Genomic DNA, 27,969 nt, shown 5'->3' with positions numbered 1-27,969 from the left:
TAACACCAAGAGATCATCAGCAAATGCAGCTGTCTTAAAGTTATAGTCCCGCACCCTCACTCCTCGAATGTCTCCATTGTTTTGGATCTCTCTCATTAAAGGGTCTAACGCCAAGATAAAAAGAAGTGGTGAGAGTGGACAACCCTGCCTCGTGCCCCTCCTAATTGGAAACCATTCAGATCTCATGCCATTCACAAATATCTGCGCTTTCGGGTCCGTGTATAGCACTTTGACCGCCTGCGCAAAAGGGCCCCTTATGCCATATGCCGTCAACACTTCAAACAAATAGGTCCAATCCACGCGGTCGAACGCTTTCTCCGCGTCAAAACTCACCAACAATGCTGGGACCTGTTCCATTCGTACCCTTTCTAGTGCCACCCAAATTCTCCTCATATTCTTGGCTATCACCCTCCCACAGGTAAAACCTACCTGAGAGTCCATGATCAGTGATGGTAAATATCTCGCTAAGCGGTTCGCCAATATCTTTGCTAGATATTTTAACTCTGCATTCAACAGAGAAATTGGCCTGTATGAGTCAGGTCGATCTGCTGGCTTACCTGGCTTTGGCAGCACACTAATCTGTGCTCTATTTAAGTGCGCCGGCAGCTGCCCCTGTCGTATGGCCACATTAAACACCTCTGTAAGGACCGGGCTGATTTCAATATTAAGCATTTTATAGAATTCATTCCTCATGCCATCCGGCCCCGGCGCTTTCCCTAACTTACTCCATTTAATCACTAGCTCTACCTCCTCGACAGCTATTGGTGCATTCAACACTTCTACCTCCTCTTCAGATACTTGTGGCAGATCCATGCTGCTGAGATAAGCCTCGCTAGGCCGTACTAGGTCCTCCTGCTGCGTATATAAGTTGCTGAAAAAATCTCCCAATATTCCCACTATGCCTGTATCACTATGCACCCGTTCTCCTGTATCAGCCCTCATTGTAAGTATTTTTTTAACCCCCAGCTTTCTATTGGCCATCCTCGCCAGGAATCTCCCACTTTTATTAGCGAATCTATACAGCTGATATTTGTAATATATATTCGCTTTCTGCATCCTCTCCTGCAATAGTTCATTTAAGGCTTGCTGCGCCTCCAGCAACTGTTTTCTAATTCTCGGATTATGATCCTGGCTATACCTCTTCCTTAAAGCTATCACCCGCCTTTCCAATTGAAGCACCTCTCTGTTCCGAGCCCTCCTCCGGAAGGCGAGATAAGAGATGGTTTCCCCCCGCAGAACCGTTTTTGCCGTCTCCCAAAAAAGAACTGGATCCTCCCTATGCTGGTCGTTATTAATACTATAGTCTCTCCATTTCTCTACCAAATAAAGTATATATTGGTTATCCCTATATAAATGAGCTGGGAAACGCCATGTCCCCATTGCCCCCTTCTCCTCTTCTATCCGAACTCGCAGTCTTACCCAAGCATGATCTGAGACCATTATTGGACCTATCTGAATTTCCTCCACTTTGGTCAGTAACTCTCGCGTAGTCAGTATATAATCTATTCTGGACAGTGTATTATGAGCTCTGGAGAGGTGTGTATAGTCCTTTTCTATCGGATGCAAAGTTCTCCATACATCCACCAACTCCAAAGTGTCACTCAACCTAACAAGGCCCCTCTCCTTCCTGGCCAATTCCTTCCCTGTTGGTTTAGATCTATCCCACACTGGATCCATGACATCGTTCATATCCCCTCCCACCACCATTGGTATATCTCCCATCTCTAGAATTTTCCTAGTAAGTTGTGCAAAAAATTGTTTATCATAATTGTTGGGAGCATAAATATTACAGAGTAGAAGTGGTTGTCTTTCCACTATCACTGAGGCTAGGACATACCTCCCACCAGGATCCGCTACCACCCCTTTCACCTTCACATTAAGATTTTTCCTAATTAAGATCACCACTCCTCCCTTTTTCCCCTCTGCAGGCGCATCATATAGTTCACCCACCCACCAAGTTTTCAGCTTCATATGCTCTTCCCTCGTGAGATGTGTTTCTTGCAAAAATGCTATAGACACCTTATTGTCATTCAACGCCTTTAAGATTTTTTGTCTCTTAACTGGGGAGTGTATACCCCCTACATTCCATGTCATTATCTGTATTGAAGTCATGTCACTCCTCTCGCAGTACTTAGGCTTTCCACCAACTGACTTCTAGTCTGCTTTGTATACCAAGAGAGTGTCCCAGCCCCCACCCTCTCAGCCTGTCGCTCCCCATTCCGCACTTTCCCTCGGACTCCCCACATCTTCATACTCAAAGTTCTTACTGTAACACAACATGCAAACAGAACCTCCCTCCCCCCCCGCCTCCCATACCACCCTCCCCCCTCCCTTCCCGCCCAACCCTCCCCACCCCTCCCCCTCCACCTCCCCCCTCTTATCCCCTTTCTCATTCCCCTTATGCCTCTAGGCACGACTTCCTGTTTTACCAAGGCTAGGGTGCCTATCTTATCATTGATGACCACTACCTGTCACTCTGTCCTCTGCAACAGTATGATCACCAAGACTCTACTTTGTGTGTGAAGTCCACTGTAGGAGACCAAGTTCATCAGGGGCCAGCTGGATTATATCCATGTCTCTCGCCTCTTAGAACCTTCACTGTCTATGTTCCAAAGTTGAAATTCTCCTCTTCTGACAAAAGCTGTCACCAGTAAGTGGTTAAACACCCACCACTAATGCGTGATTAGTATGCTGCTTCTCTCAAGTTGAAGAATCTCCATAGCCGCTTTCTTTACTCTACATGTCTTTGCTTCCACTTGTAACTGGGAAGACTTCAAATGTATTTATACTCCTTCCCCAGCAGCCATAAAGTACCCAAAGCAAGACTCCCTCGCACTTCAGGCAACCTCTCCGCTCTTTGATTGTTCAGCTGCCCCTGCACCAGCGAAGCACCCAAATCTTGCTTTCTTTTCCACTGCCACTTTAACTTTTATAACTTTTATAACAACAAACTTAGCGAACTTTGCCCATACCAGCCATCTGATCACCATGGGAGCCTGCCACTCACCATAGGCCCACTTCGTGCTCTCATTCGCCATGTCCCTTGGCCAGCATCGTGTCCACATATGTAGTCGCCTCCTCTACCTTTTCAAAAAACACCGCTTTCCCATTGTCGAGCAGTTTAAGTTTCGCTGGGTACAAAAGACTAAATCGGTACTTTAACCCAAAGAGTTTAGAACATAGTGGCGCGAAGCTTTTCCTCGCCGCTGACACTGTGGTGGAGTAATCCTGGAAACATAAAATTTTGTTCCCTTTATATTCCAAATGTTTACCTGCACGCAGCTCTTGCAAGATGAGTGACTTGTGTGCATAATTAAGGATTCGGCAGATTACTACTCTCGGTCTTCCCATATCATCTCTCCTCTGGCCAAGCCTATGTGCCCGTTCTATGCGCAGTGTGGTCTCCAGCTCCTCATTTCCCAGCGCTTCTGGCAGCCATTTTTCAAGAAAATTGCAGAGGGACCGCTCAGGCAGCAGTTCTGGCAGCCCCACGAGGCGGAGGTTGTTCCTCCTGGACCGATTTTCCAAATCTTCCAGCTTCCCCTCCACCGCCGTAAGGCGCGCCTGTAATCGTGGCTGCTCTTCCTCCACTTTGCGAATGTCATCCTCTGCCTGCCCTACTCGCTGCTGTACCGCCTGTAGCTCATTAAACAACTTGGTATGCTGCTCAGTCATTCCGTCCAGTTTTTCTAGAATCAATTGCAGCTTGACCCCCACCGCTTGCTCAACTGCCGCCCTCACCTCTTCTGAGAGTTCTGCTGCCCATGGCGAGCTTGGTGATGGCGACGGTGGCGCGGCCCTATCCGCCATTTTGTGATCCGCGGCGCGGGTCTTGTCTTTGGACTCTTTACGAGCTTGCTTGGATGCCATCCGCCGCGTCTCCTTCTCCCCCCGCTTAAGATGATGCCGAACACTTTCTCTCTCTGTCTTTGCACTCCGTGACAGGTTTAAGGTTTTACGAGCGCTGATTTTTGAAGGCACCCCGGAGCAGCTCCGTTCTGCGTCTTCACTGCTCCATGCCTCCACCGGAAGTCAAATTCGATCCTTTTAATGGAAGAAGATGGAAATCAAGCACTGGAGTGGCCCTTAAACTCAAATGGCAATTAAATGGCTTTTTTTGCATTTGTCAGGTGGCACGAGGGGGTGGGGGGGGGGAAGGTAACCTGCACAAAGTGGCTGCTACAACCTTAAGCATCTTACTAACCACACCAAATGAATCATTTTGGTATTCATCTGCTAACATCTACTATGTTACTACGTGTATGATGGTCTCAATACTGGAACAGCAGGGACCAGTGCAAGGGATGAATGAGGTGCCCTGGTACAGCACAGAGTCTATATTTGAGAGGAAAAAGTATGAACCCACAAGGTCTTGTGAGAAGATCTTTGAAGTTGATCGTATAGGAGACCCAAAACTTGTACATTAAAAACTGCTGGAACCCCCAGATGCTGACGTTCATGGACCTGGCTCCTGGTTCTGTTGCAAGCCCAGTGAAGATGAAGGGTTCTTTGGTGAAGTTGTAGGTGTACCAGCACTGTCCCTCATCTGTGGAGAACCTGCAACAGAAGATAAAATGTACTTTACAGACTTGCTCTATACTAAATCACAGAGGATTTTATCTGCTAAGACCAGAAAATCCTATTGGCCTTGGAGAAAAGGAGACAATACACAAGGCCAAGGCCTACACAGGCTTAGGGGAAACCAAGCATAGGGCTCATTCTGTATACACCAGCAGCAAACTGGGATGGCTCAAGGCATTGTACCACCTGAACCAACTTTTGCTTTCATGCTCCCATCTTTGAGCCACACAGTAAATGTTCAGTCAGCAGTAGCACAGCTTAAATTAAATGCTAACTCAATTCACACTTCCATATCATCATGCTGATCAATCCATAGACTGGTGGGTTGTGTCCATCAACCAGCAGGTGGAGATAGAGAGCAAACTTTGCCTCCCTATATGTGGTCATGTGCTGCCGGCAGTGTTGCCAGGTGGGCGGTTTTACCGCCCAATTGGGCGGTTTTCCGCGACCCGCCGCGGGAAATTTTTGCCCGCGGCGGGTTGCGGTTTTTTGGGCTGTTTTTGGCCTTCAGGGCGGTTTTTTCGGCCGCGGGGGGGCGGGGTTAGTGACGTTTTTGGGTGGGGTTAATGACGTTTTGGGCGGGGTTAGTGACGTGGGAGGCGGGGCCGATGACGTGAGAGGCGGGGCCGATGACGGGGAGGCGGGGCGGATGACGTGGAGGCGGGGCGGATGACGTGGAGGCGGGGCCGATGACGTGGGAGGCGGGGCCGATGACGTGGGAGGCGGGGCCGGTGACGGCGGGGGCGGGGTTGATGACGGCGGGGGCGGGGGTGATGACGCGGGGGTGGGGGTGTCAGGGGCGGGGTTTGTGTTTGGGCGGGTTTTGGGCTGTTTTTTGGGCTCCATCGGGCTGGAAAAAAATTTTCCACCTGGCAACCCTGGCTGCCGGAAACTCCTCAGTATGTTCTCTATCTCAGCAGGTGGTGGTCACAAACAGCAGCAGCTCTGGCTAGGCCTCCAAGCCTAATTTTTAGGTTTTGTTGAGTGCCTGGGGTTGAGGGCTCTTCCTGAGCAAGTGCAAACCTGGTGGCGCCAGGTCCCTCCTTTTCTCCCCCCTCCCGCTGGCTCCGTTAAAAAAAAAAAAAAAATTTTTTTTGAACGTCCTTAAAGGCGTTTATTTCGACGTTTATTTAAACGTTTATTGCAGCTACTCACTGGGACACCAGGTCGTTACAGCTCGGAGCGGAAAGCAGGTAATTTTTACCTTTTTATAGCGGGCAGGGGGTTCCCCGATTGATCTCCACGTGGCCTATGGCGTCGGAGGGCGAGGGCGCAAAGAGTCGCTCCCCGGATCGCTTGTGCGCTTCTAGAGAGGATGCGGGGGTCTTAAAGTCTGATTCGCCCTTGTTGGGTGACAATTTCGTGACCGATGAGTGTCCCGGTCCTTCCTCCGGTGTGGCGGTTTTTCCCGCCATAAACGCCCATCCCCCGCTGCTCGCCTCCGCCATCTTGGCCGGCCACGCGGCTCGGATGGCTTCTTCTTGGGCCGCCCTTGAGGTGGGAGACATTAATGCCATGAACGCCCTTAATTTGGGCGACGGCACAAAAGCGGCTAAAGTTAAGCGCCGTTCTTCCCGCGCGGCTCCTTCGCAGAGTGTCGCGCCGGACGCCATCTTGGATGCGCATGTCTCTCCCCCGCTCTTGCGAGCGCCGGTTGAGGGTGCGTCTAGGGCTGTAGCCCAGGCTGCGGAAGTGCACAGTCTGGGGGGTTTCTCCCCCGAGTTTGTTTTGCTGCTGCATCAGGCCTTTCTTATGCAAAACGCTGCCCCTGCTCCCTCGTCTGGTAAAGAGGTTGAGGCCCCCGGAGGTAAACGCCCTCGGGTTGATTCCCAGGCCTTGGAGGACTTTGTCTCCTCCGATGTAGATGAGGGCAGCGTTTCTGAGTTCTCCCAACGGTCCTTTGCGGATTCCTTGGAGGAGACGGATCCCCGCTCGGATGGAGCGGATGACCCCTCTGCAGCGCGGCTCTTTAGCTCAGAGGATTTGCCAACCTGTTAGTGCAGGCCATGGGCATTTTGAAGATTTCCTCTCTGGAGGACGTCTCTCCCTCAGCCCCTGTTGGCTCTGCCATTATGCTGGGGACGAAGCGCCCGCCTAGAACCTTCCACGTGCATGATGTCATGCACACCTTAATTTCGGCTCAATGGGATGTCCCGGAAGCGAGCCTTAAAGTGGCTAGGGCTATGTCCCGCCTCTATCCTTTGCCTGAAAGTGAACGTGAGGCATATCTGTGGCCTACCGTGGATTCTTTAATCACTGCGGTGACTAAGAAAACGGCGTTGCCGGTGGAAGGTGGCACGGCCCTAAAGGACGCCCAAGACAGAAGATTGGAGGCGGCCTTAAGGTCGTCCTTTGAGGCGGCTGCTTTAAGTTTGCAGGCCTCAGTTTGCGGCTCCTATGTGGCCAGGGCGTGCCTGACTATGGTGCAGCGGGCTTCCCCCTCGGATCATTCCTTGAGGGCTGATTGGCCGGCCCTGGAATCGGGCTTGGCCTATTTGGCAGACTTGCTGTATGATGTCTTGAGGGCCTCAGCTAAAGGCATGGCTCAGACAATCTCTGCGCGGCGGTGGCTTTGGCTGAAGCATTGGTCTGCTGACCACGCCTCTAAATCCCGCCTGGCTAGATTGCCTTTTAAAGGCAAGCTGCTCTTTGGGGTTGAGCTGGACAAAATCGTGACCGATCTCGGCACGTCTAAGGGCAAGAAGTTACCAGAGGTCAGGGCTCGGGCTAGTACTCGCCCCGGTACCTCCAGAGGACGGTTTCAGGAAGCCCGTCGGTACCGCCCGGGCAGGTCGGGCTATTCTGCCTCCTCTTCCTTCAAGAGGAACTTCTCCCCCAAGCAGCATTCCTTTCGCAGAGACCGCCGTCCCGGAGGTGCTCCCTCCGGTCCTCCCCCAGGGTCTCGTACCCAATGACGGGGCCTTGGTCCACGCCCCAGTGCAGATTGGAGGACGGCTGTCCTCGTTTCTGGGCGAGTGGACCACAATAACTTCAGACGCTTGGGTGCTGGAAGTCATCAGAGACGGCTACAAGCTAGAGTTCTGCCGACCCTTAAGAGACGGGTTTGTACTCTCTCCCTGCAAGTCTCCGGTCAAAGCTGTGGCAGTGCAGCAGACCTTGGACAATCTGATCCACCTGGGTGCGGTCTTTCCGGTGCCAGAAAATCAGCTTGGCAAGGGACGTTACTCCATTTACTTTGTGGTACCAAAGAAAGGAGGTTCTGTACGGCCTATCCTCGACCTCAAAGGGGTCAATCGGGCCTTGAAAGTTCGGCACTTTCGCATGGAGACTCTCCGCTCTGTTATAGCGGCAGTGAAGGCAGGGGAGTACCTGGCATCCTTGGACATCAAGGAAGCGTACTTGCATATTCCCATCTGGCCTCCTCATCAACGCTTTCTGCGTTTTGCAGTACTGGGCCGACACTTCCAGTTCAGAGCCCTCCCGTTCGGGTTGGCTACTGCTCCGCGGACCTTCTCCAAAGTAATGGTGGTCATCGCGGCCTTCCTGAGGAAGGAAGGAGTACAAGTCCATCCTTATCTGGACGACTGGTTGATCCGAGCCCCCTCTTATGCAGAGTGCGGCAAAGCTGTGAACCGGGTGGTTGCTCTTTTGAGCTCCCTGGGGTGGATCATCAACTGGGAGAAAAGCCAGTTGCGCCCAACTCAGTCCCTGGAGTATCTGGGAGTTCGATTCGACACCCAAGTGGGCAGAGTGTTCCTGCCAGACAATCGGATTGTCAAGCTTCAGGCTCAGGTGGACCAGTTCCTAGTAGCCTCTCCTCTTCGGGCTTGGGACTATGTGCAGCTGTTGGGCTCTATGACGGCCACGATGGAAGTAGTGCCCTGGGCCAGGGCTCATATGAGACCACTACAACACTCTCTGCTGCAGCGCTGGACTCCGATGTCGGAGGATTATGCTGTGCGCCTTCCCTTGGACCCAGCAGTGCGCAAGGCGCTGAGCTGGTGGACGCAGACAGACAAGTTGTCTGCAGGAATGCCTCTGGTGACCCCGGAGTGGATTGTCGTCACGACGGACGCCTCTTTGTCGGGCTGGGGAGCCCACTGCTTGAGAAGGACAGCGCAGGGGCTCTGGTCTCCTGCAGAGGCAAAGTGGTCTATCAACCTCCTGGAACTCAGAGCCATTCGGTTGGCGCTTTTGGAGTTCATCCCGGTACTGGCGTTGAAGCCAGTACGGGTCCTGTCGGACAATGCCACGGCTGTGGCCTATGTCAACCGCCAGGGAGGTACCAAGAGCGCCCCTCTAGCCAAGGAGGCCATGAATCTATGCCAGTGGGCGGAAGCGAACCTGGAACAGCTGTCAGCGGCCCACATTGCCGGAGTCATGAATGTCAAGGCGGACTTTCTCAGTCGCCATACCTTGGAGCCCGGAGAGTGGCAGCTATCTGCTCAGGCGTTCTTGGGCATCACGAAGCGCTGGGGCCAGCCGAGCCTAGATCTGATGGCGTCATCGGCCAATTGCCAAGTGCCGTGCTTTTGCAGCAGAGGACGGGACCCTCGATCCCTGGGAGTAGATGCTCTTCTCCAACAGTGGCCGACACAAGAGCTCCTCTATGTGTTCCCGCCCTGGCCCATGTTGGGCAGGGTGCTAGACCGGGTGGCAAAGCATCCGGGCCGGATAATCCTGGTGGGTCCGGATTGGCCCAGACGTCCCTGGTATGCGGACTTGATCAGGCTCTCAGTCGACGATCCTCTGCGGCTGCCAGTGGAGCAGGGCCTGTTACATCAGGGTCCCGTGGTGATGGAGGATCCCTCCCCCTTTGGTCTTACGGCCTGGCTATTGAGCGGCAGCGTCTGAGGAAGAAGGGCTTCTCAGACAAGGTCATCGCCACTATGCTGAGAGCGAGGAAGCGCTCTACTTCTACTGCTTACGCCAGGGTTTGGCGTACCTTTGCAGCGTGGTGTGAAGCAGGCTCATGTTCTCCATTCACTGCTCCAATTTCTTCAGTGTTGGCATTCCTGCAAGAAGGTCTGGAGAAAGGCCTGTCGCTCAGTTCCCTTAAAGTCCAGGTAGTGGCCCTGGCTTGCTTCAGGGGCCGCCTGAAGGGTGCTTCCCTGGCTTCGCAGCCAGATGTGGTGCGTTTTCTCAAGGGAGTTAATCACCTGCGCCCTCCTCTGCACTCAGTGGTGCCTGCGTGGAATCTCAACCTGGTGCTAAGAGCATTACAGAAGCCGCCTTTTGAACCCTTGTCGAGGGCATCTCTGAAAGACCTGACGTTGAAAGCAGTCTTTTTGGTGGCTATCACTTCAGCCAGAAGAGTTTCCGAGCTCCAGGCGCTCTCATGTCGAGAGCCTTTTCTGCAGTTCACTGAGGCAGGAGTGACTATTCGCACAGTGCCTTCCTTCCTGCCCAAGATTGTTTCTCGCTTCCATGTGAATCAGCAGCTCTGTCTCCCTTCCTTTCGTAGGGAGGACTACCCAGAGGAATACTCTGCTCTTAAATATCTGGATGTGAGACGAGTCATCATCAGATATTTGGAAGTGACCAATGATTTCCGGAAGTCGGATCATCTGTTTGTCCTGTTTGCAGGTCCTCGTAAGGGTCTGCAGGCTGCTAAGCCTACAGTGGCAAGATGGGTCAAGGAAGCCATTGCAGCGGCTTATGTGGCCGCGGGGAAGGTGCCGCCTATCCAGCTGAAGGCTCACTCCACTAGAGCTCAGGCGGCCTCGATGGCAGAGGCCGGGTCCGTCTCCTTGGAAGAGATATGCAAGGCGGCAACTTGGGCATCGGCCCATACATTCTCCAAGCATTACCGCTTGACTGTGGTGGCACGGGCGGAGGCCCGGTTTGGAGCTTCAGTGTTGAGGTCAGGGATTTCAATGTCCCGCCCTGGGTGAGTACTGCTTCGGTACATCCCACCAGTCTATGGATTGATCAGCATGATGATATGGAAGGTAAAATTATGTATCATACCTGATAATTTTCTTTCCATTAATCATAGCTGATCAATCCATAGCCCCTCCCAGATATCTGTACTGTTTATATTCTGGTTGCATTTCAGGTTCAAGTTTAGTCTTCAGTTCCTGCTCAGGAGGACTTCGTGTTCAAGTTTTTTCAATTGGATTCTTCAAGAGTTGAGACGAGTTTGTGTTATAGTGAGCTGCTGCATTCCTCTCCCCTCCGTTTTACGGGGCTGGATTGAGACATAAATTCTGCCGGCGCTCCCTCCCGCTTCGTGCGGCTGTAGGGCAGCTTTGTACCCCTCCCGCTTCGGCGATGTTAGGGTCAGTCAGCTCCTCCCGCGGTTGCGGTTGCAGGATAAGCCAGATCCCCCCGCATCGGCGGGTGTGGTGTCCCTCCCCCGCTCTGCGGGGATGAGCTGGACGGATTCCCCTCCCCCACTTGTGTGGGGATGAGCTGGGTTAATTCCCCTCCCCCGTTTCGGCGGTGGTGAGCTGGGCAGAGTGTCCCTTTGTGGGTGTAATTCTCTAAGTGCTGAGTCCTGTGGATGGAGCTTTGATATCGACATACTGAGGAGTTTCCGGCAGCACATGACCACATATAGGGAGGCAAAGTTTGCTCTCTATCTCCACCTGCTGGTAGATGGACACAACCCACCAGTCTATGGATTGATCAGCTATGATTAATGGAAAGAAAATTATCAGGTATGATACATAATTTTACCATTCAGCATCACTATCCATATAGGTAGCAGCACTGAATGTACAGATTATCAGGTGACTATGTGCTATTTGGCAGGCCTTTGCCAAAATTAAATTTAGAACTTATCCAAACTGCCCCTGAATAACATTTTGCCTCACCCCTCTCTCAGCCCACCAATATACAGATAATGTCTGGCCATTAAGCAATTGAAATGGCTTGATACTATCCATATATTTTTCAAAACCCAAGGACAGGCAATTATGTGTTTACTAATGAACACAAACTCCCTTCATTGCCAGACACTGTGTAAAGTAGCACAAAACCCTATAAAAGACCCTCAAAAGCTTAGCAGACTTACCAGCACTGTAAAAATTACAGACAGCAGTACACCAAGCACATGTTTGGGGTTTTGGTTTTATTTTTTAATTTTATGGCATCTTGAAACTGCTCTACTCTTCTCTTTTGCAACTGTGGTCACCCTATCCTGTTTGACTTTTGGCATTACATTTCTTTTCTCAATGGTTTTCAACTAACACCACCCTTGTCTGCAAAGTTCTGAAAGGTGGTATATCAAGTTAAGATAGACAAACAAACAGATTACAAACAAACAGATTTCCACACAGAAGACTGAGCTCATACTCCACATGCCCTGGGGCTTAAGAGTGAGGTTGATAGACAAACATGGTAAAGGGGATGGGACGACTTCCCTATGAGGAAAGGCTAGAATGGCTAGGGCTCTTCAGCTTGGAGAAAAGGCGGCTGAGGAGAGAGATGATAATGGTCTATAAAATAATGAGTGGAGTTGAACGGATAGATGTGAAACATCTGTTTACGCTTTCCAAAAATACTAGGACTAGGGGGCATGCGATGAAGCTACAATGTAGTAAATTTAAAACGAATCAGGAGAAAATTTTTCTTCACTCATCGTGTAATTAAACTCTGGAATTCGTTGCCAGAGAATGTGGTAAAGGCAGTTAGCTTAGCGGAGTTTTAAAAAAGGTTTGGACGGCTTCCTAAAGGAAAGGTCCATAGACCGTTATTAAATGGACTTGGGGAAAATCCACTATTTCTGGGATAAGAATATAGAATGTTTTGTACTTTTTGGGGATATTGCCAGGTATTTGTGACCTGGATTGGCCACTGTTGAAAACAGGATGCTGGGATTGATGGACCTTTGGTCTGTCCCAGTATGGCAATATTTATGTACTTATGTAATAGCAAATAAACCAATTCTAGGAATCACCATAGATCACGAGTTAACCAGATAGGAAATATTACAAATAAAAATGTTCCATATAATGTGGAAACTCAAACGTAGTAAAAACGATATATTTCGCATGCTGGGTCAAACCTTGGTCATAGCCCTGCAAATTATTGCAATGGAATCTAAGCTAGATGTAAGGAGCCAACCTTGAAGTAATTTCAAACGGCACAAAACACAGCGGCAAGACTCATATAAAGCAAAAAACGATTTGAAAGCACGAGACCTCTGCTCCAAAATCGATATTGGCTACTTGTCAAAGCACACATATCCTTCAAGATCTGTTTCTTTGGCCTACAGAATAATCTTCAGCCTAATAAACCTTCCAAATGGCCGCCGATTAACGGGCATCTAAACCGTCAGCCCCAGATACCTCTGCGGTGTGGTACCAGTCAGGCTGCTTGCTGGCCCGGTTTTGCGCTGATCGGTTCCATTTGGCATCGCACTGGCGGGGGATCCTTTTGCTTGCTATCTCTTCGGGTCCCCTAATTACTGCCAAGCTAGCGGCCTGGCCGTTGGTTCAGAGGCCTTCCTGGTCCGTGTTGCTCGGGCGGCGCTGTGTCCGTTTTCTCTTTCCTCTGCGGGTGATCAGTGCTCCTTTCCCTCCGCCGTTTTACCGGCAGCTTTTTTTAGCGTGTGGGAGCTGCGTGGCGGGAGCCGGGGCGCTGGGCTGGGCGCTTCTCTTCATCCGGGTCAGCTGTTTGGCGGTGGCGAGACAACGGTGCTTCTTGGTGCCTGCCTGAGGGGTTCCAGATCCTGCTGCAGGTCCTGCCCAACTGCTTCCTGCATGGCTTGACTTCTGTCTTGCTCCTCGTAGCCTCTCCTTTGCTGCCACCTGCTGGGCTCTTCTGGTCAAGACACGCAGCTTAGTCTCAAGCTTTCCTCCATCAAGTTATCTTCACCTAGCTGCCTTTTCTTGCCTGCCTAAAAACTTCCTGGATTTGGTTCTTGTTCTGCTCTGTTCTGCAGTCCTGGTCTGGCTCCATTCCCAGGCCTTTTCCACTGTTCCTCCGTGTCGCAGTCTGGATACACCTGTTTAATTTGAGTTCTTCAGTTAAGAGGAGGGAGACAAACTGTCCATATTGGCTTCTTCCACCTGTCAACTATCTCCTGCTATCATCAATTCTGCAAGTACTTCTGTTTTTCTATTTTTCCACTCTTATCCACTTTTCTCGCACCACAACGGAGCCCACATACAACTCTATACCATTGGTCTCACATAATTGGAGATTACCAGCTCGCCGCCTTTCCCACAATGCTGCTCAGAACTCATCGGCAGCACACACCAATATTCCAAGGCATCTTCTACCTATCCCATGTGCAAAGCAGCAGGCTGTTCAGTTTCATCCTTTGCAAACTGACTATATCAATGCTAGATCAGTTGTGAACAAACCTGAGCTTCTATCGGATTGGATCACTACCGAGGAACTTGACATTCCGTTCGTCACAGAAACCTGGTTACGAGTACCTGCGGACCCCATTATGCTTGATCTTTGTCCGGAGGGCTACAAAAATTGTTCACTGGGACAGGAAAGAAAAAAGGGGCAGTGGCTTAGCCCTCATACACCGTTCACACCTCATTGTAGAATCCTGCACTGACCTCCTTTCCCCATCACTTGAAATTGCTGCAGTAAATATTCATCATAGCTCACTCCGCAAACACCTGGTCTGTGTTCTATTCTACAGGCCTCCAATTAATTGGCATAATAATCAAGCAGATCTCCTGGACTTTCTCTCTACTATCTACTACTACTACTTAACATTTCTAGAGCGCTACTAGGGTTACGCAGCGCTGTACAATTTAACAAAGAGAGACAGTCCCTGCTCAAAGAGCTTACAATCTAATAGACAAGTGAACGGTCGGTCCGATAGGGGCAGTCAAATTGGGGCAGTCTGGATTCACCGAACGGTAATGGTTAGGTGCCGAACGCAGCATTGAAGAGGTGGGCTTTAAGCAAAGACTTGAAGACGGGCAGGGAGAGGGCTTGGCGTAAGGGCTCAGGAAGGTTGTTCCAAGCATAGGGTGAGGCGAGGCAGAATGAGCGGAGCCTGGAGTTGGCGGTGGTGGAGAAGGGTACTGAGAGGAGGGATTTATCCTGTGAACGGAGGTTACGGGCGGGAACGTAAGGGGAGATGAGGGTAGAAAGATAGTGAGGGCAGCAGACTGAGTGCATTTGTAGGTAAGAAGGAGAAGCTTGAATTGAATGCGGTATCTGATCGGAAGCCAGTGAAGTGACCTGAGGAGAGGGGTGATATGAGTGTATCGGTTCTGGCGGAATATGAGACATGCAGCAGAGTTCTGAACAGACTGAAGGGGGGATAGATGGCTAAGTGGGAGGCCGGTGAGGAGTAAGTTGCAGTAGTCCAGGCGAGAGGTAATGAGAGCGTGGACGAGAGTTTGGGTGGTGTGTTCAGAGAGGAAAGGGCGAATTTTGCTGATGTTAAAGAGGAAGAAGCGACAGGTCTTGGCTATCTGCTGGATATGCGCAGAGAAGGAGAGAGAGGAGTCAATGATGACTCCGAGGTTGCGGGCAGATGAGACGGGGAGGATGAGGGTGTTATCAACTGAGATAGAAAGTGGAGGAAGAGGAGAAGTGGGTTTTGCCAGCCCAAATATCATCATAATGGGTGACCTTAATCTTCACCTTGACAATCTAACCCCCCCCGGATACACTCCAATTTCTGGATTTCCTCCATCTCTGGGACCTAAAGTGTCCGGATGCTTGCCCTTCCCATTCCAAAGGCCATTCTTTAGATCTCTTCACCTTTAAATTCCTAGATGACTCCAACTTCCTCCTAAATGATATCCGTTGGTCTGATCACTACAAACTTCAATTCACCCTGAGCTGGTTAAGCTCGGGCCTGCACCAACACAGCTCACTACGCACTTACAACTCGAGAGGTGTAATTGACATTCCATTATTCTGGAAGTTAGTCTATAGCAATGACTGGGCAGTGCAAGCCGATTCTGCACACTCTCTCAATGCCTGGGCTAGATTCTATAGCACCCACGACAAAACTTCCTATTTCCGTAGTTCAACGCCTTGGTTTTCTATTGAACTAAAAACTCTGAAAACTGAAACACGTAGGCTTGAACGTGTATGGTGCAAAAAGAAGACAGATCAAGCGCTGGAAGTTTGGAAAGCCAGCCACCGCAAATATAAGTATGCCATCAAGAAAGCTAAACGCTTCTACTTTTCCATGAAATTAAAATCTGCAGGCAAAGATAACAAAAAGCTAAACCAGCTCCTGAACTCTTCTTGCAACCAAAAAGCTGGAGACCTCTCAGGACGACCTACCTTTGGCAGACCTACTTGCAACTTATTTCAAAGACAAAATACAAGCTCTCAGATCCACACTAACTAGTTCCCCCACAGCTGTGGATGACTTCCTAAACTCATTGGATCCATGCACTGCTTACTGCCCAGTCGACTGCACATGGACTGCCTTTGAAAGCGTACCTGTAGATAACGTTTCTAAAGCGCTCCATGTTGCACCAGGGCATCTTCCCCCCAGAGTATGGCAAGATTCTCCTTACTCTCAATCCAAAGAATCCAAAGATCAAAGCCGACGTCATTTCAAACTATCGACCTGTGGCATCTATACCGCTGATTGTCAAAGTAATGGAAAGCCTGGTAAATACTCAGTTAAATGTATTCCTAAAGACCTTTGACATTCTGCACTACTCACAGTCAGGTTTCCGTACTCAGTTTAGCACTGAAACGGTTCTGGTTACAGCCCTGTCTGATTTTAAAATATTACTGCTGCAGTTCAATATGTCCAGCGCGTTTGATATGGTGGACCACAACATCTTACTGGACACCATAGGCATCGGAGGGTGCATGTTACATTGGTTCAAGGGTTTTCTGTCCACAAGAACATACCAGGTCAAAGGCACTCCAGTTCATTCCGCGCCTTGGAAAGCTTCCTGTGGGGTCCCCCAGGGTTCGCCCCTTTCACCAACACTTTTCAATATCATGCTGTTTCCCCTTGCATCCGCACTAGCGAACCTAGGCCTTCATCCATTTATCTACGCAGATGATATAACTATCTCCATCCCCTTCCATTCCTCATTAGATGAAATCACAGATGTGATCGAAGCGAGTTCTTCCATCATGGATCAATGGGCTAAGGCATTTCGGTTTAAGTTAAAGATAAAACTCAGTGTCTTGTACTCTCGTCCCTCCATACCAAATTCTCCTCAAGCTTCCTTGTCATTAAAGGCCAGACCCTCCCTATTTGAAAGAGCCTTAGACTTCTAGGAGTTGAGCTGGACCCTCATCTGCAACTGGATCTGCAAGTGCGAGCAGTCACCAAGCGGATGTTCTATGCAATGTGGAAGCTGCGGCGTATTAGGTTTTCTCTCACCAGAGAGCTCTTCCGCACACTCGTCCACTGGCTAGTTCTGTCTCACCTTGATTACTATAGTGGGATTTATGCGGGCTGCCAAGAGCAACTACTGAGAAAGTTCCAGACTGCCCAGAATACTGCTGCGAGACTCATCTTGGGAAAATCGTGCATGGTTCCTGCGCAGCCTCTACGTCTCAATCTACACTGGCTACCAGTAAGAGAACGATTCGCTTTCAAGATCTGCACACTAACACATAAAATAATTAACGGATTAGCTCCGGAATACATGCTTCATTTAATAGATCTCCCGCCAAGAAACGCCATCAACACAGCTCGCTCCTATCTCCAACTTCATTATCCATCTTGTAGGGGGTGTCAAATACAAGCTTCTTTTTGCCTCTACCTTCCACTACTCCAGCCCAAAGACTTGGAATGCTCTACCTTTGCAACTAAAATCACAAACTGATCACCATCTTTTCAAGAAGTCGCTGAAAACGTTCCTTTTTGAAAAAACATACTCCTAGTGATTCTGCTGTTTAGTCATCCCACTTGTTGCTAGCGTTTTACCCTTATTCTTCTGTAAAATTCATGTGTTTTACTTCTCTCCTTTTGTAACTCATGTAAGCCACATTGTGCCTGCATTTGTGGGAAAATGTGGGGTAGAAATGAACCATAAATAAATAAATAATATGTAATGCCACCAAAAGAGCAAGATCCTATCTCAACCTTCACTTCCCCAGATGTCAAGGCCTAAAATACAAATCTACATACACGACCAGCTTTGAATACACCTGCATCAAACTCTGGAACTCACTACCGAAAGACGTAAAATTCATAAACAATTCATTCCTTTCCAATGACTCCACCGGCCAACACTCCTGAATCAATACCAAGTTCAGAACAGAACTAGACACACATCGCCCCAAACGGCCCCATAACCTGTAACCAACATAACCTTAACTGCAAGCCACATTGAACCTACCATTAGGTTGGAAAATGTAGAGTACAAATGCAAAAATAAATAAATAAAACAAAAACAACCCTAGCTCTCTCAGTTCATTTGATATGCCACCTATAAAAACCTATAATCTAAGCGGTTTCCCCATCACTTGTCCCTCTTTTATGTCTTGGTGCTATCCTGTTTATCTTTTTACCTCCCCCATTTCCACCCTCACTCACTTCCTTTGCTTCTTACCCTCTCCATAGCCTTTTGCCCCTTTCAAACCATCCAGGTCCTTCAAGCTATCTCCCCTGACCACATTTCTGCAGTCTCACAGTCCTACCCATCTAGTCCTCATCGTCTTTCTAATCCCTGCTCAATTACTTGGTTCTCACTAACCTACCAGCTAATTGTCAAGTCACTACTTTTCCACCCTACCCAAGACTGAAGTTCCCATGTACACTCCCAATTCCTAGCAAATCTTAAGACTACCTTCTGGTCTCACATCCCATTCCAAGTCCTGCTTTCAGTATCTTGCCCTGTCTCTTCTTCCCCTTTCCCCAGCATCCATAGCTCCAGCCATTCCCCTATACCACCTTCTCCTGTTCGCATCCATTTCCTTCTCCTACATTCATCCACCCCTCTGCCCATTTCCCCACACACAGTATGTCTTTCTCTCCCTTCTCATTCTCCCACCTCCATCCCAACGTTTGTGAGCATCAACACTTTCGCCCAGCCCCAGGTGCCCCACACCCAGCCTCAGCCTCTCGGAGAAGTTGCAGCATCAGCAGCCTGTGCTTTTTGCTCCTGCCACTCTGTACACATTTTTTGTGTTTTAAATTCCTCTGCATTGCCAGTAGAACAGGATGACAAAGATGTGCAGCACAGTGGAAACAAAAGCACAAAAGCTCATGCAGCGAGGCTTACATTTCAGGACCCTGAGACAGTACTTCGCTGGCTCCCCCCTTAAGCTGATCCTGAATACAGTAGGACAAGAGCTGCTGAATGTGGAGATTCACAGGATACCCTAAGTGAACGGAATGAAACGGAAGTCACCCCCACCACAGAACCTCCCTCCAGATAGCAAGAGGAAACCTGGAACACGTGGCAGATGAACATTTCCTACTTTATCACACTGATGGGGTTGTAGCTCTTCTCTACAGCCACAATGAGTCCACCCGAGTCCAGGATGGCGTAGTGATGGGGCCCCTCTAATGTCCGGATCCAAGTGTACCCACCATCATCAGAGATGTAGACATCTGGGTTCATCACAGATATGGCATCGCCAACACTTCCTGGAATACCAAGGACAACAGTATCAGTACCAATCTCACCAAGCATTGCAGCACATATGGAGAGACCATGAAATAGGGTTCACACAGATGAGACGAGCACTAGGCTTTAAATATACAAAAGGAGCTGCTGGTGCTCCTGAAACTCCCCACTGCAGAGCACAATGCAGCAAAAGAACCTGCACAGCTCCCCGTACAGTAAGAATGGGGGTGAGCAACCTGCAGACCACAAGACCATAGAAAAACACCGTTAACTGAAGTTTTGGTGTTTTTAAATACTGTATTTAACAAACACTTTCAGAATAGCTAATCTACCAGTTTGTTTCCATCATTTTTGGTTAATGTTTTACATCATGTAATGTTGTGGCCCACCAGGGACAGCACTGACATTCACACAGCCCTCTGTATACAAGGATTGTCCACCCCTGGGTTAGAAGTATCTTCGATATCGTGGTCGAAAGCTCCCAATCCCCTCTCACCCTGAAGGTTGAAACAAAGGAAGAGGTGGAGACAGTTACCATGAGCAATGATGATTCCCACAGCACTGGGCTCAGAGAGGGGCAGCATAGGTACATTTGGATTCTGAGAAAGACTATACCACGCATGAATATGGAGACTGCACTGTAAGAAGAAAAAGGATTACAGAAACTGAGCATCAAGGCAGCGAAACAAGCAATGATAAAATAAAACTCTGGCGGTAAACCAAAGGACTCTCGTTTCAGAGTAAAGGTTTAAAGCACAGCCACTCACCTCCTCCTTGTACTTAGCAGTGGATTCACATTTACTGTTCTCTGGTTTCTTCAAAGGCTTCCACTCTCCACCCTGGTCAAAGGAGATCACCGACTGGATGGAATTATCTGTAGCAGAAAAGGAGAGGTCAGGTCAAGAGAGGCAGCAAATAGCCATGCTGCGGAATTCTGACCCAAGCCACGCCAAGGCAGGGTGCAACTCACCCTCAGACAACACACTGGTCATGTAGACACCTCGCAACGAGCCGACAGTAGTGAAATCCGTATCACCTTTGTCTGTATACAAATGCCGCTCTAAGGACTTGGAATAAATGATCCCACGATCATCAGAAGTGTAGATGGTGCCGTAGCCCGTATCTGTAGTACAGAGATGTGACAAAGCTTTAAGAAATTACTTCTGATCGCCAACATCCTGACAACACCTGCCAAGCTGTACAAGGTGTTCACTCAATACCAGCAGTTATAGTAGCATCTATCAGCATAGAACACCAAGAGGACATGAACCCCAGCCACGGGCTGCATTAGCTGCTACACACCAGTGCACCCAGGGGGACCCTGCACCCCAGACACAGGCTACATTAGTTGCTCCAAGCCAGTGCACCCAGGGGGACCCTGCACCCAAGCCATGGGCTACATTAGCTGCTCCACGCCAGTGTGCCCAGGGGACCCTGCACCCCAGCCACAGGCTACATTAGTTGCTCCAAGCCAGTGCACCCAGGGGGACCCTGCACCCAAGCCATGGGCTACATTAGCTGCTCCACGCCAGTGCACCCAGGGGACCCTGCACCCAAGCCACGGGCTGCATTAGAAGCTCCACACCAGTGCACCCAGGTGGACCCTGCACCCAAGCCACGGGCTGCATTAGCTGCTCCATGCCAGTGCACCCAGGGGGACCCTGCACCCCAGCCACGGGCTGCATTAGCTGCTCCACGCCAGTGTGCCCAGGGGACCCTGGATCCAAGCCACGGGCTGCATTAGAAGCTCCACACCAGTGCACCCAGGTGGACCCTGCACCCAAGCCACAGGCTGCATTAGCTGCTACACACCAGTGCACCCAGGGGGACCCTGCACCCCAGCCACAGGCTACATTAGTTGCTCCAAGCCAGTGCACCCAGGGGGACCCTGCACCCAAGCCACGGGCTGCATTAGAAGCTCCACACCAGTGCACCCAGGGGGACCCTGCACCCCAGCCACGGGCTGCATTAGCTGCTCCATGCCAGTGCACCCAGGGGGACCCTGCACCCCAGCCACGGGCTGCATTAGCTGCTCCACGCCAGTGTGCCCAGGGGACCCTGGATCCAAGCCATGGGCTGCATTAGAAGCTCCACGCCAGTGCACGCAGGTGGACCCTGCACCCCAGCCACGGGCTACATTAGCTGCTCCACGCCAGTGCACCCAGGGGGGCCCTGCACCCCAGCCACGGGCTGCATTAGGTGCTCCACACCAGTGCACTCAGGGAGGACATGAACTACAGCCACAGCCGTTTTACATTGCTTGGTTGTCAACATCCCAAGACCCCCCCCCCCCCAATGCACAACTTGCCTCCAGGCTCATCTACATGCATAAAAACCATATCATCTGTGGCAGCCAGGATTGAGTAGAATTGTTCCTCTCCCACAGAGGGAAGCTGTGCCATGTTCCATGTATCACCGTGGTCCAGGGAGACATAGATCCTCCGTGTACTACCCTGCAGAAAGCAACGGGAAAGCACTGCTGTCAGTATGTGTGCCGAGAGGCACCTGGCAGTGCACATGTTCAAAGCCCACTCTCTAGCATGGATTCAGGAAGCCTATAATTCATAGGGACCTTCTGTGGCAGGACAGGATGTTCCCATGCTTTGTAATTTGTATTGCTGCCCTGTAATAGAGGTCAGTTTTCTTTTTAACTACACTCCCCAAAAGGAAAAAGTAACCTGGTTAAACATCCTTACTGCTAGATGGGGGGGGGGGGGGGGGGGGGGGGGGTGTTGCAAATGTCGTGGATGGGTAGAATAGCAGCGGTAAAGATGGCATTGCTTCCTAAGCTGCTTTATCTATTTATGGCAGTGCCAGTCCCTATACCGCATACTTTTTCTCGCACACTTAAGAAAATGTTTGCCTTTATTTGGCGTAAGAGACCACCTCGCGTGAACCGAAGAATCCTGAATCAACTCAGGAAAGATGGGGGTATGGGGGTACCTAACTTTGGGCTATATTATAGAGCTGCTTTATTCCAAATGCTGGCTACCGTGCAGAGAGGGCCGACTACATTATGGACCTATGCAGCGCAATGGGGTCTGAAGGGGGTGCCTATATGGGCCGCACCGTGGCTTCCCTTACCACTGTTGAGAGGACTTTTGTCAGGCCTGAAGGGTCAAATGGGGGTTGCCTTGGGGAGTGGGCTAGGTGTAGAGCTGCTTGGTTCCTGGGGCGCAAATATCATTGGACTACACCTATAGTGTATGCGACTGATTTTGTCTTGGGTAGAGCGGAAGGGGTGTATGGGCATTGGTCAGCGGCTTCCCTGCATTTGTTGGGACAGATTTGGGAGGACGGGAAAATGCCACTCATTTGAAACTTTACAGGATGAATTTGGGTTGGTGGATAGGGACAGATTTCATTACATGCAGATCAGAGATTTTGTGCAGAGGAAAGCCAGATGGGATCTGTCCCTGTCGGTCACGGAGCTTGAAATGGCAATGAGATCTGGGGAAGGGAAAGGGGGAGGGATATCTTGGATTTACCGAGCTCTGCTTCGTAAGTCCCAGCCAGCCCTTAGATAAATGTACCCAAAAGTGGGAGACTTTACTGGCAACTACATATGAACTGGCTACCTGCAGAAAGATATTTAAACGATTGTCGTCATTCTCGGTGGCAACCCCCCTGGTGGAAAATGGGTATAAGATGCTGTATCAGTGGTATATGACCCCCAGCCAGCTGTCCCGCATTTTTAAAACTGGTGAGGCGAGTTGCTGGTGCAAGTGTGGGGCGGAGGGAACATTTTGGCATGTGTGGTGGGACTGCCCAGTGATACAGCAGTTTTGGAAGGACTTGCAGGCGTGACTGCAGGGGGGTCTGGGAGCTGCAGTCACGCTAAATCCTAGTTTATGTTTGTTGAATGTACCGACGCGGGATGCCCGCGGCTCTCACCAGTGCCTGTTAGCACATTGTTACAGCAGCCAGGACATTCACTGCAAGACTGTGGAAGCAAACCGCGGTTCCCACCGTGGATCAAGTGTTGGCTAAGGTGGACTATTGCTGTCTAATGGATAAACGTACAGCCTTAAGGCGAGGAGGAATGGTGAGGTTCCTTAAAGTATGGACCCCTTACTTAGAGTGGCGGGGTTTAGCAGGGTGACAGGTGGAGTTCCAGTGCAAGGAGGTATTTATGTATATCTGAGATATTCTGTAGGGCTAACCCAGAATGTCCTGGAACTCTGAGTGTGGAGGGAGCAGATTATGTATATATATATATATATATATATATACATATACGTGTGTGTGCGTGTTAAATCTAACATATACTAGATGACAGCAGATAAAAGACCTATACAGTCCATCTAGAACACCAAATCCTTGTTATTTTAACCATTACTGTTTGCTGTTTAAACTGTTACTGTTCTACTTTTTTTGATAATAAACCTATTAGTTTGTTAGCTCTGTTGTCCTGGACTGAATGAAAATCCTGGCAGTTTGTCTTCTTGGTCTGTGAGTGGTTTTATGGGAACTGTGGGACCCTTAGGCTTGTAGCCCCAATGCCCCTAAAAACCACAGAGGAAATAACTTGCGGATGGGAGAACTTGTCCAAAGCCAAGCGGGACCCAGCAGGTGGGTGGAGGGTACGCCAGTGTAGAAGCACAGGTGCAGGTGGGCCTGGGAAGTGCTGGGGCAGACCCTCCACCAGGGGGCCACAGGGTTAACCCCAAGTGGGTACTAGAAGTAATGCTAAGGCATTACTTGACACCTTCCTATACCAAAAGAGAAAGGCATCCTCCAGTACCCCATCCTCGTATCCCTGAAAACCATTCAGGGCACCAATAATCTACAAGAGGACAGAGCACCTGCTCCAGTCTTAAGTACAATACTCTGGATTATGATCCACGTCAGAACTCACTATTGTGAGGAAGGCTTGAGAGGAACAAGAAACTGAGCTATGCATAACAGAAAAGCTAAAATATAGATGTTTTCCTAGATTTTACATTTACTCACTCACCTTTCCAAAAAGCAAACTCAACTTACAAATTCAGGTATAACTGATAGATTCCTGGCCACGAGATTACAAACCAAGGCAATGAAGGGTGAAGTGACTTGTATAATAATGTCACAAGGAGAGTCAGTGGCTTCCCTGGTTCTTAGCCCAATGTTCTAACTACTAGGCCATTTCTGCAATGAAGGCCATAGAAATTTTGATGTATGAAGTTATTTCATTATATACCCTGGAGTATAATTCATGGATCTGAAGTATCAATAATTACCAAAATTTTATTTGAAATATATTCTTTGGCTAAAGTTCAACAGAAGACACAAAGATATAATGTAAAAAAAAAAAAGGGTAAATATCCAATGATCTGTTCTCCTCCATGTTCTTTGGTCACCAGGTATTATGCAATAATGTGGGTAACTTTGGACCCCCGATTCTAGTAAATTGATGGCAATGCCGGTCCTTTTTTAATCAGTATCATCAACTGTATATACTTGACTTTTTTGGGCTGTTGTAAGGGATGGGAGTTACCTACCATTTCAGTCATCACTGAAGCATAGAGGAAAGGTCCTCCCAACCCAAAAGAGTAAACTCTGGAAGCAACGGTCTTGAAGTTTCTTCCAAAGTTATTTGTCCTTTTCAGCTCCCGTAAGCCAAAGTCAGATTCTTAAAAAGAGACAGAAGAATTCTATAGAAAACAAGCAACAGAATTTACATCCCTTCCCCATCTCCCCACAGGCTCCAGCACACTGCTCACATGTGTCACTCAGGACATAACCCCGGGGCCCATCACTTACTGCAAGACCCATTCAGGGACACGATGAAAAAAATGGTGGCATCAGATCCCCTAGAGAAAGGAAAAGATGGAAAATGATGAGTGCTGAGAAAACATTTTCAGTTTGTTTTCCTTCCCCCCCCCCCCCCCCATTAATTTGTTTCCATGTAATTTCACTACTTTATGAACATAGACATTTATGCAGATAAAAGTAACAAAATTTTAATCAAAACACATTTCTAAATCTCCATTGCTATGCCAGATTCTTCCTAAACCACACCACCTCCCTAAAAAACACAGAATCCTCCATACTACAGCCCCTTAACCAGAGCTTTTCAAACCTGTCCAGGTGACATGCTAACTAAAAGCTTTTTCTGTGTCTCCAGTGTATGCAAACTTCTCTCATTCCTATTCACTATGGATATCCTGAACATCCATAACCTTAACAATTATGCTACTTTAAAATACAGCGCCTGGTGGGAGGGGGACTAAAAAAATCAAGGTCTTGCCCCTTGGTTTTGGGGGGCTGAGTTGCATTTCTTGTTTCACCCTAGCCTTCAGGTTACCTTATTAAGGATTTGTATGCTCGACAGAGCTTACAATCTAATTAGGACAAACAGGACAAACAAGGGATAAGGGAATTACTAAGCACTGAACAAGTGAGCAAGCGTTAAGAGTTAAAAGAAGCATCAAAAAGGTGGTCTTTTAGCCTAGTTTTGAAGGCGGCCAGAAATGCAGCGTGACGTACCGGCTCAGGGAGTCTATTCCAGGCATATGGTGCAGCAAGATAAAAGGAACGGAGTCTGCAGTTAGCAGTGGAGGAGAAGAGTGCAGATAAGAGAGATTTACCTAGTGAACGGAGTTCCTGCAGAGGAGTGTAGGGAGAGATAAGAGTGGAGAGGTACTGAGGAGCTGCAGAGTGAATGCACTTATAGGTCAATAAGAGGAGTTTGAACTGAATGCAATTGCAGAGGAATTAAATACAAGACCTACTATGCATCCAGTTTCTCCTTTTTGGGCAGCCAACTTTGGAATGTTCTACCAAAACCTATTTGATTCATTAACGACTACTTGCCCTTTAGAAACATACTGAAAGCTCATTTCTTCAAGCAAGCCTACTCTAATGTTCCAATCTAATCTTACCAACCTCCACTCCCAATTTTGTTCTGGCTTAGATACCGACCTCATCATTAGTTTTACTTACCCCACCTCCCCATTCCCCCTTTACTCATCCCATCCTTCTCTTCTCCATCTCTCCTTACCCCTTTTCTCCCAACTTATACTATCCTATCTACCCTCTCATCCTAATCATACATTATCAAGTTCAACTTTATAATGTTTCATTACCGTTTTGAAATTTCTATTATAAGACTTTGTATTTCAAATTACTATGTAAGCCGCATTGAACCTGTATTGTGTGGGAAAGCGCGGGGTACAAATGTAATAAATAAATAAATGTGGAAAAGAATAGGCAGTCAATGAAGTGACTTGAGAAGAGGGTTAATATGAGCATAGTGACACTGGTGGAATACAAGTCGTGCAGCAGAATTTTGAATGGATTGAAGGGGAGAGAGATGGCTTAGTGTGAGACCTGTGAGAAGCAAGTTGCAATAGTCTAAGCGAGAGGTGATAAGAGTGTGGATAAGGGTTCTGGTAGTGTGCACAGAATAGAAAAAGGATGAATTTTGGTGATAATATAGAGAAAGAAATGACAGGTTTTAGCAGTCTGTTGAATATGTGCAAAGAAGGAGAGAGAAAGAGAGAAAGGAGTTGAAGACCCCAAGGTTACGAGCTGAAGACAGGGAGGATGAGAGTGTTATCCACAGAAAAAGAATGGGGGGGGGGGGGGGGGGAAGAGAAGAGATTGGTTGTGGGGGGGGGGGGGGGGGGGGGGGGAGAAAGAGCAGAAGCTCAGTCTTGGTCATGTTTAGTTTCAGATGGCGCTGAGATATCCAGGCAGCAACGTCAGACAGGCAGGCTGATACTCTGGCCTGGATTCCTGCTGAAATTTCTGATGTGGAGAGGTAGATCTGGGAGTCATCAGCACAAAGGTGATACTGAAAACCATGGGATGAGATCAGAGTACCAAGGGAAGAAGTATAGATGGAGAAAAGTCGTCGTCGCAGGACAGATCCCCGAGGTACACCAACTGATAGTGGGATAGAAGTGGAAGAGGATTCATCAGAGTATACACTAAAAGTACGATGGGAGAGAAGAAGAAAACCAAGAAAAGAACAGAGCTCTGAAATCCAAGTGAGGACAGCATATCAAGGAGTAAGTGGTGATCAACAGTGTCAAAAGCAGCAGATAGATTAGGAGGATAAAATAGAGACCTTCGGATCTGGCCAAGAACAGGTCATTGGAGACTTTAGAAAGCACTGTTTCAGTTGAATGAAGAGGGCAAAAGCCAGATCGAAGTGGATCAAGAATAGCTTGAGATGAAAGAAAGTCAAGACAATGGCAGTGAACAGCATGTTCAAGTACCTTGGATAGGAAAGGGAGGAGGAAGATAGAGCGATAGTTGAAAGGACAGGTAGGGTCCAATGAAAGTTTAAGGAGTGGTGTTACTACAGCACGTTTAAAGGCTTCAGGAACAGTCGCAGTGGAAAGTGAAATATTGAGGATAATAACAGAAGGAGAGACAGTGCTAAGTAGATGGATGGGAATAAGATCAGAGGAACAGGTAGTTAGTTTTGAGGAGGAAGAAAATGTGCAGTTTCCTCTTCAGTGATTTCAGAAAATGGCATTTTAAAAATCAGCGCCTAAGAACCACACGCAAAATGCGATATATGCTCACGCGCCATTCTTGCAACAAGTTTAGGCGCACCTAAAACTGGGCCTAAATACCTGCACCTAACATAGGCGCAAATCAGCTGTATTCCATAATAGTGCGTATAGTTTTTTTGAAACATCCACGACCCGCCCATTCCACGCCTCCTTTTCAGATGTGTGAATTAGAATTCAGGCGCACCACATTGTAGAATACGCCTAGAAAGCTGTGCATGTATCCTAATTAAAGCCAATTAGTACCACTATTTGGTTAAGCAGTATCAGCGCTGATTGGCTTGTTAATCTAGTAAGTTGTGCATACAAGTTAAGGAACCACGTATTGCATTTGAAGAATTATGTATAGTTTTTAAAGCTTTGAATAATACCATATCACCAACTGTTACAGCTAATTTAAGGATCTATCAACCTTCTAGAGCACTGCCATCCATTGA

General features: G+C 48.7%; 1 protein-coding gene across 2 annotated transcripts in view; it reads right to left on the bottom strand.

The window, feature by feature from the left end:
* Nucleotides 1–27,969, bottom strand: part of SORT1 (sortilin 1) — an 80,910-nt gene that overhangs the window by 24,612 nt on the left and 28,329 nt on the right. For both annotated transcript variants that reach the window (XM_030221523.1, XM_030221524.1), the window contains exons 7-14: nucleotides 24,771–24,820; nucleotides 24,509–24,639; nucleotides 21,337–21,481; nucleotides 19,999–20,151; nucleotides 19,796–19,902; nucleotides 19,564–19,666; nucleotides 18,880–19,048; nucleotides 4,367–4,557 (exon numbers count right to left, since the gene is read on the bottom strand). In XM_030221523.1, coding sequence (XP_030077383.1) covers nucleotides 4,367–4,557; nucleotides 18,880–19,048; nucleotides 19,564–19,666; nucleotides 19,796–19,902; nucleotides 19,999–20,151; nucleotides 21,337–21,481; nucleotides 24,509–24,639; nucleotides 24,771–24,820 — 1,049 coding nt within the window. The remainder of the gene's footprint in view (nucleotides 1–4,366; nucleotides 4,558–18,879; nucleotides 19,049–19,563; nucleotides 19,667–19,795; nucleotides 19,903–19,998; nucleotides 20,152–21,336; nucleotides 21,482–24,508; nucleotides 24,640–24,770; nucleotides 24,821–27,969) is intronic.

This window comes from Microcaecilia unicolor, chromosome 12 (genome assembly GCF_901765095.1).
Source record: "Microcaecilia unicolor chromosome 12, aMicUni1.1, whole genome shotgun sequence".
In the NCBI taxonomy this organism is placed as follows: Eukaryota; Metazoa; Chordata; class Amphibia; order Gymnophiona; family Siphonopidae; genus Microcaecilia; species Microcaecilia unicolor.
The sequence above is the reverse complement of the archived record's forward strand: the minus strand, read 5'-3'. Positions and strand labels throughout refer to the sequence as shown.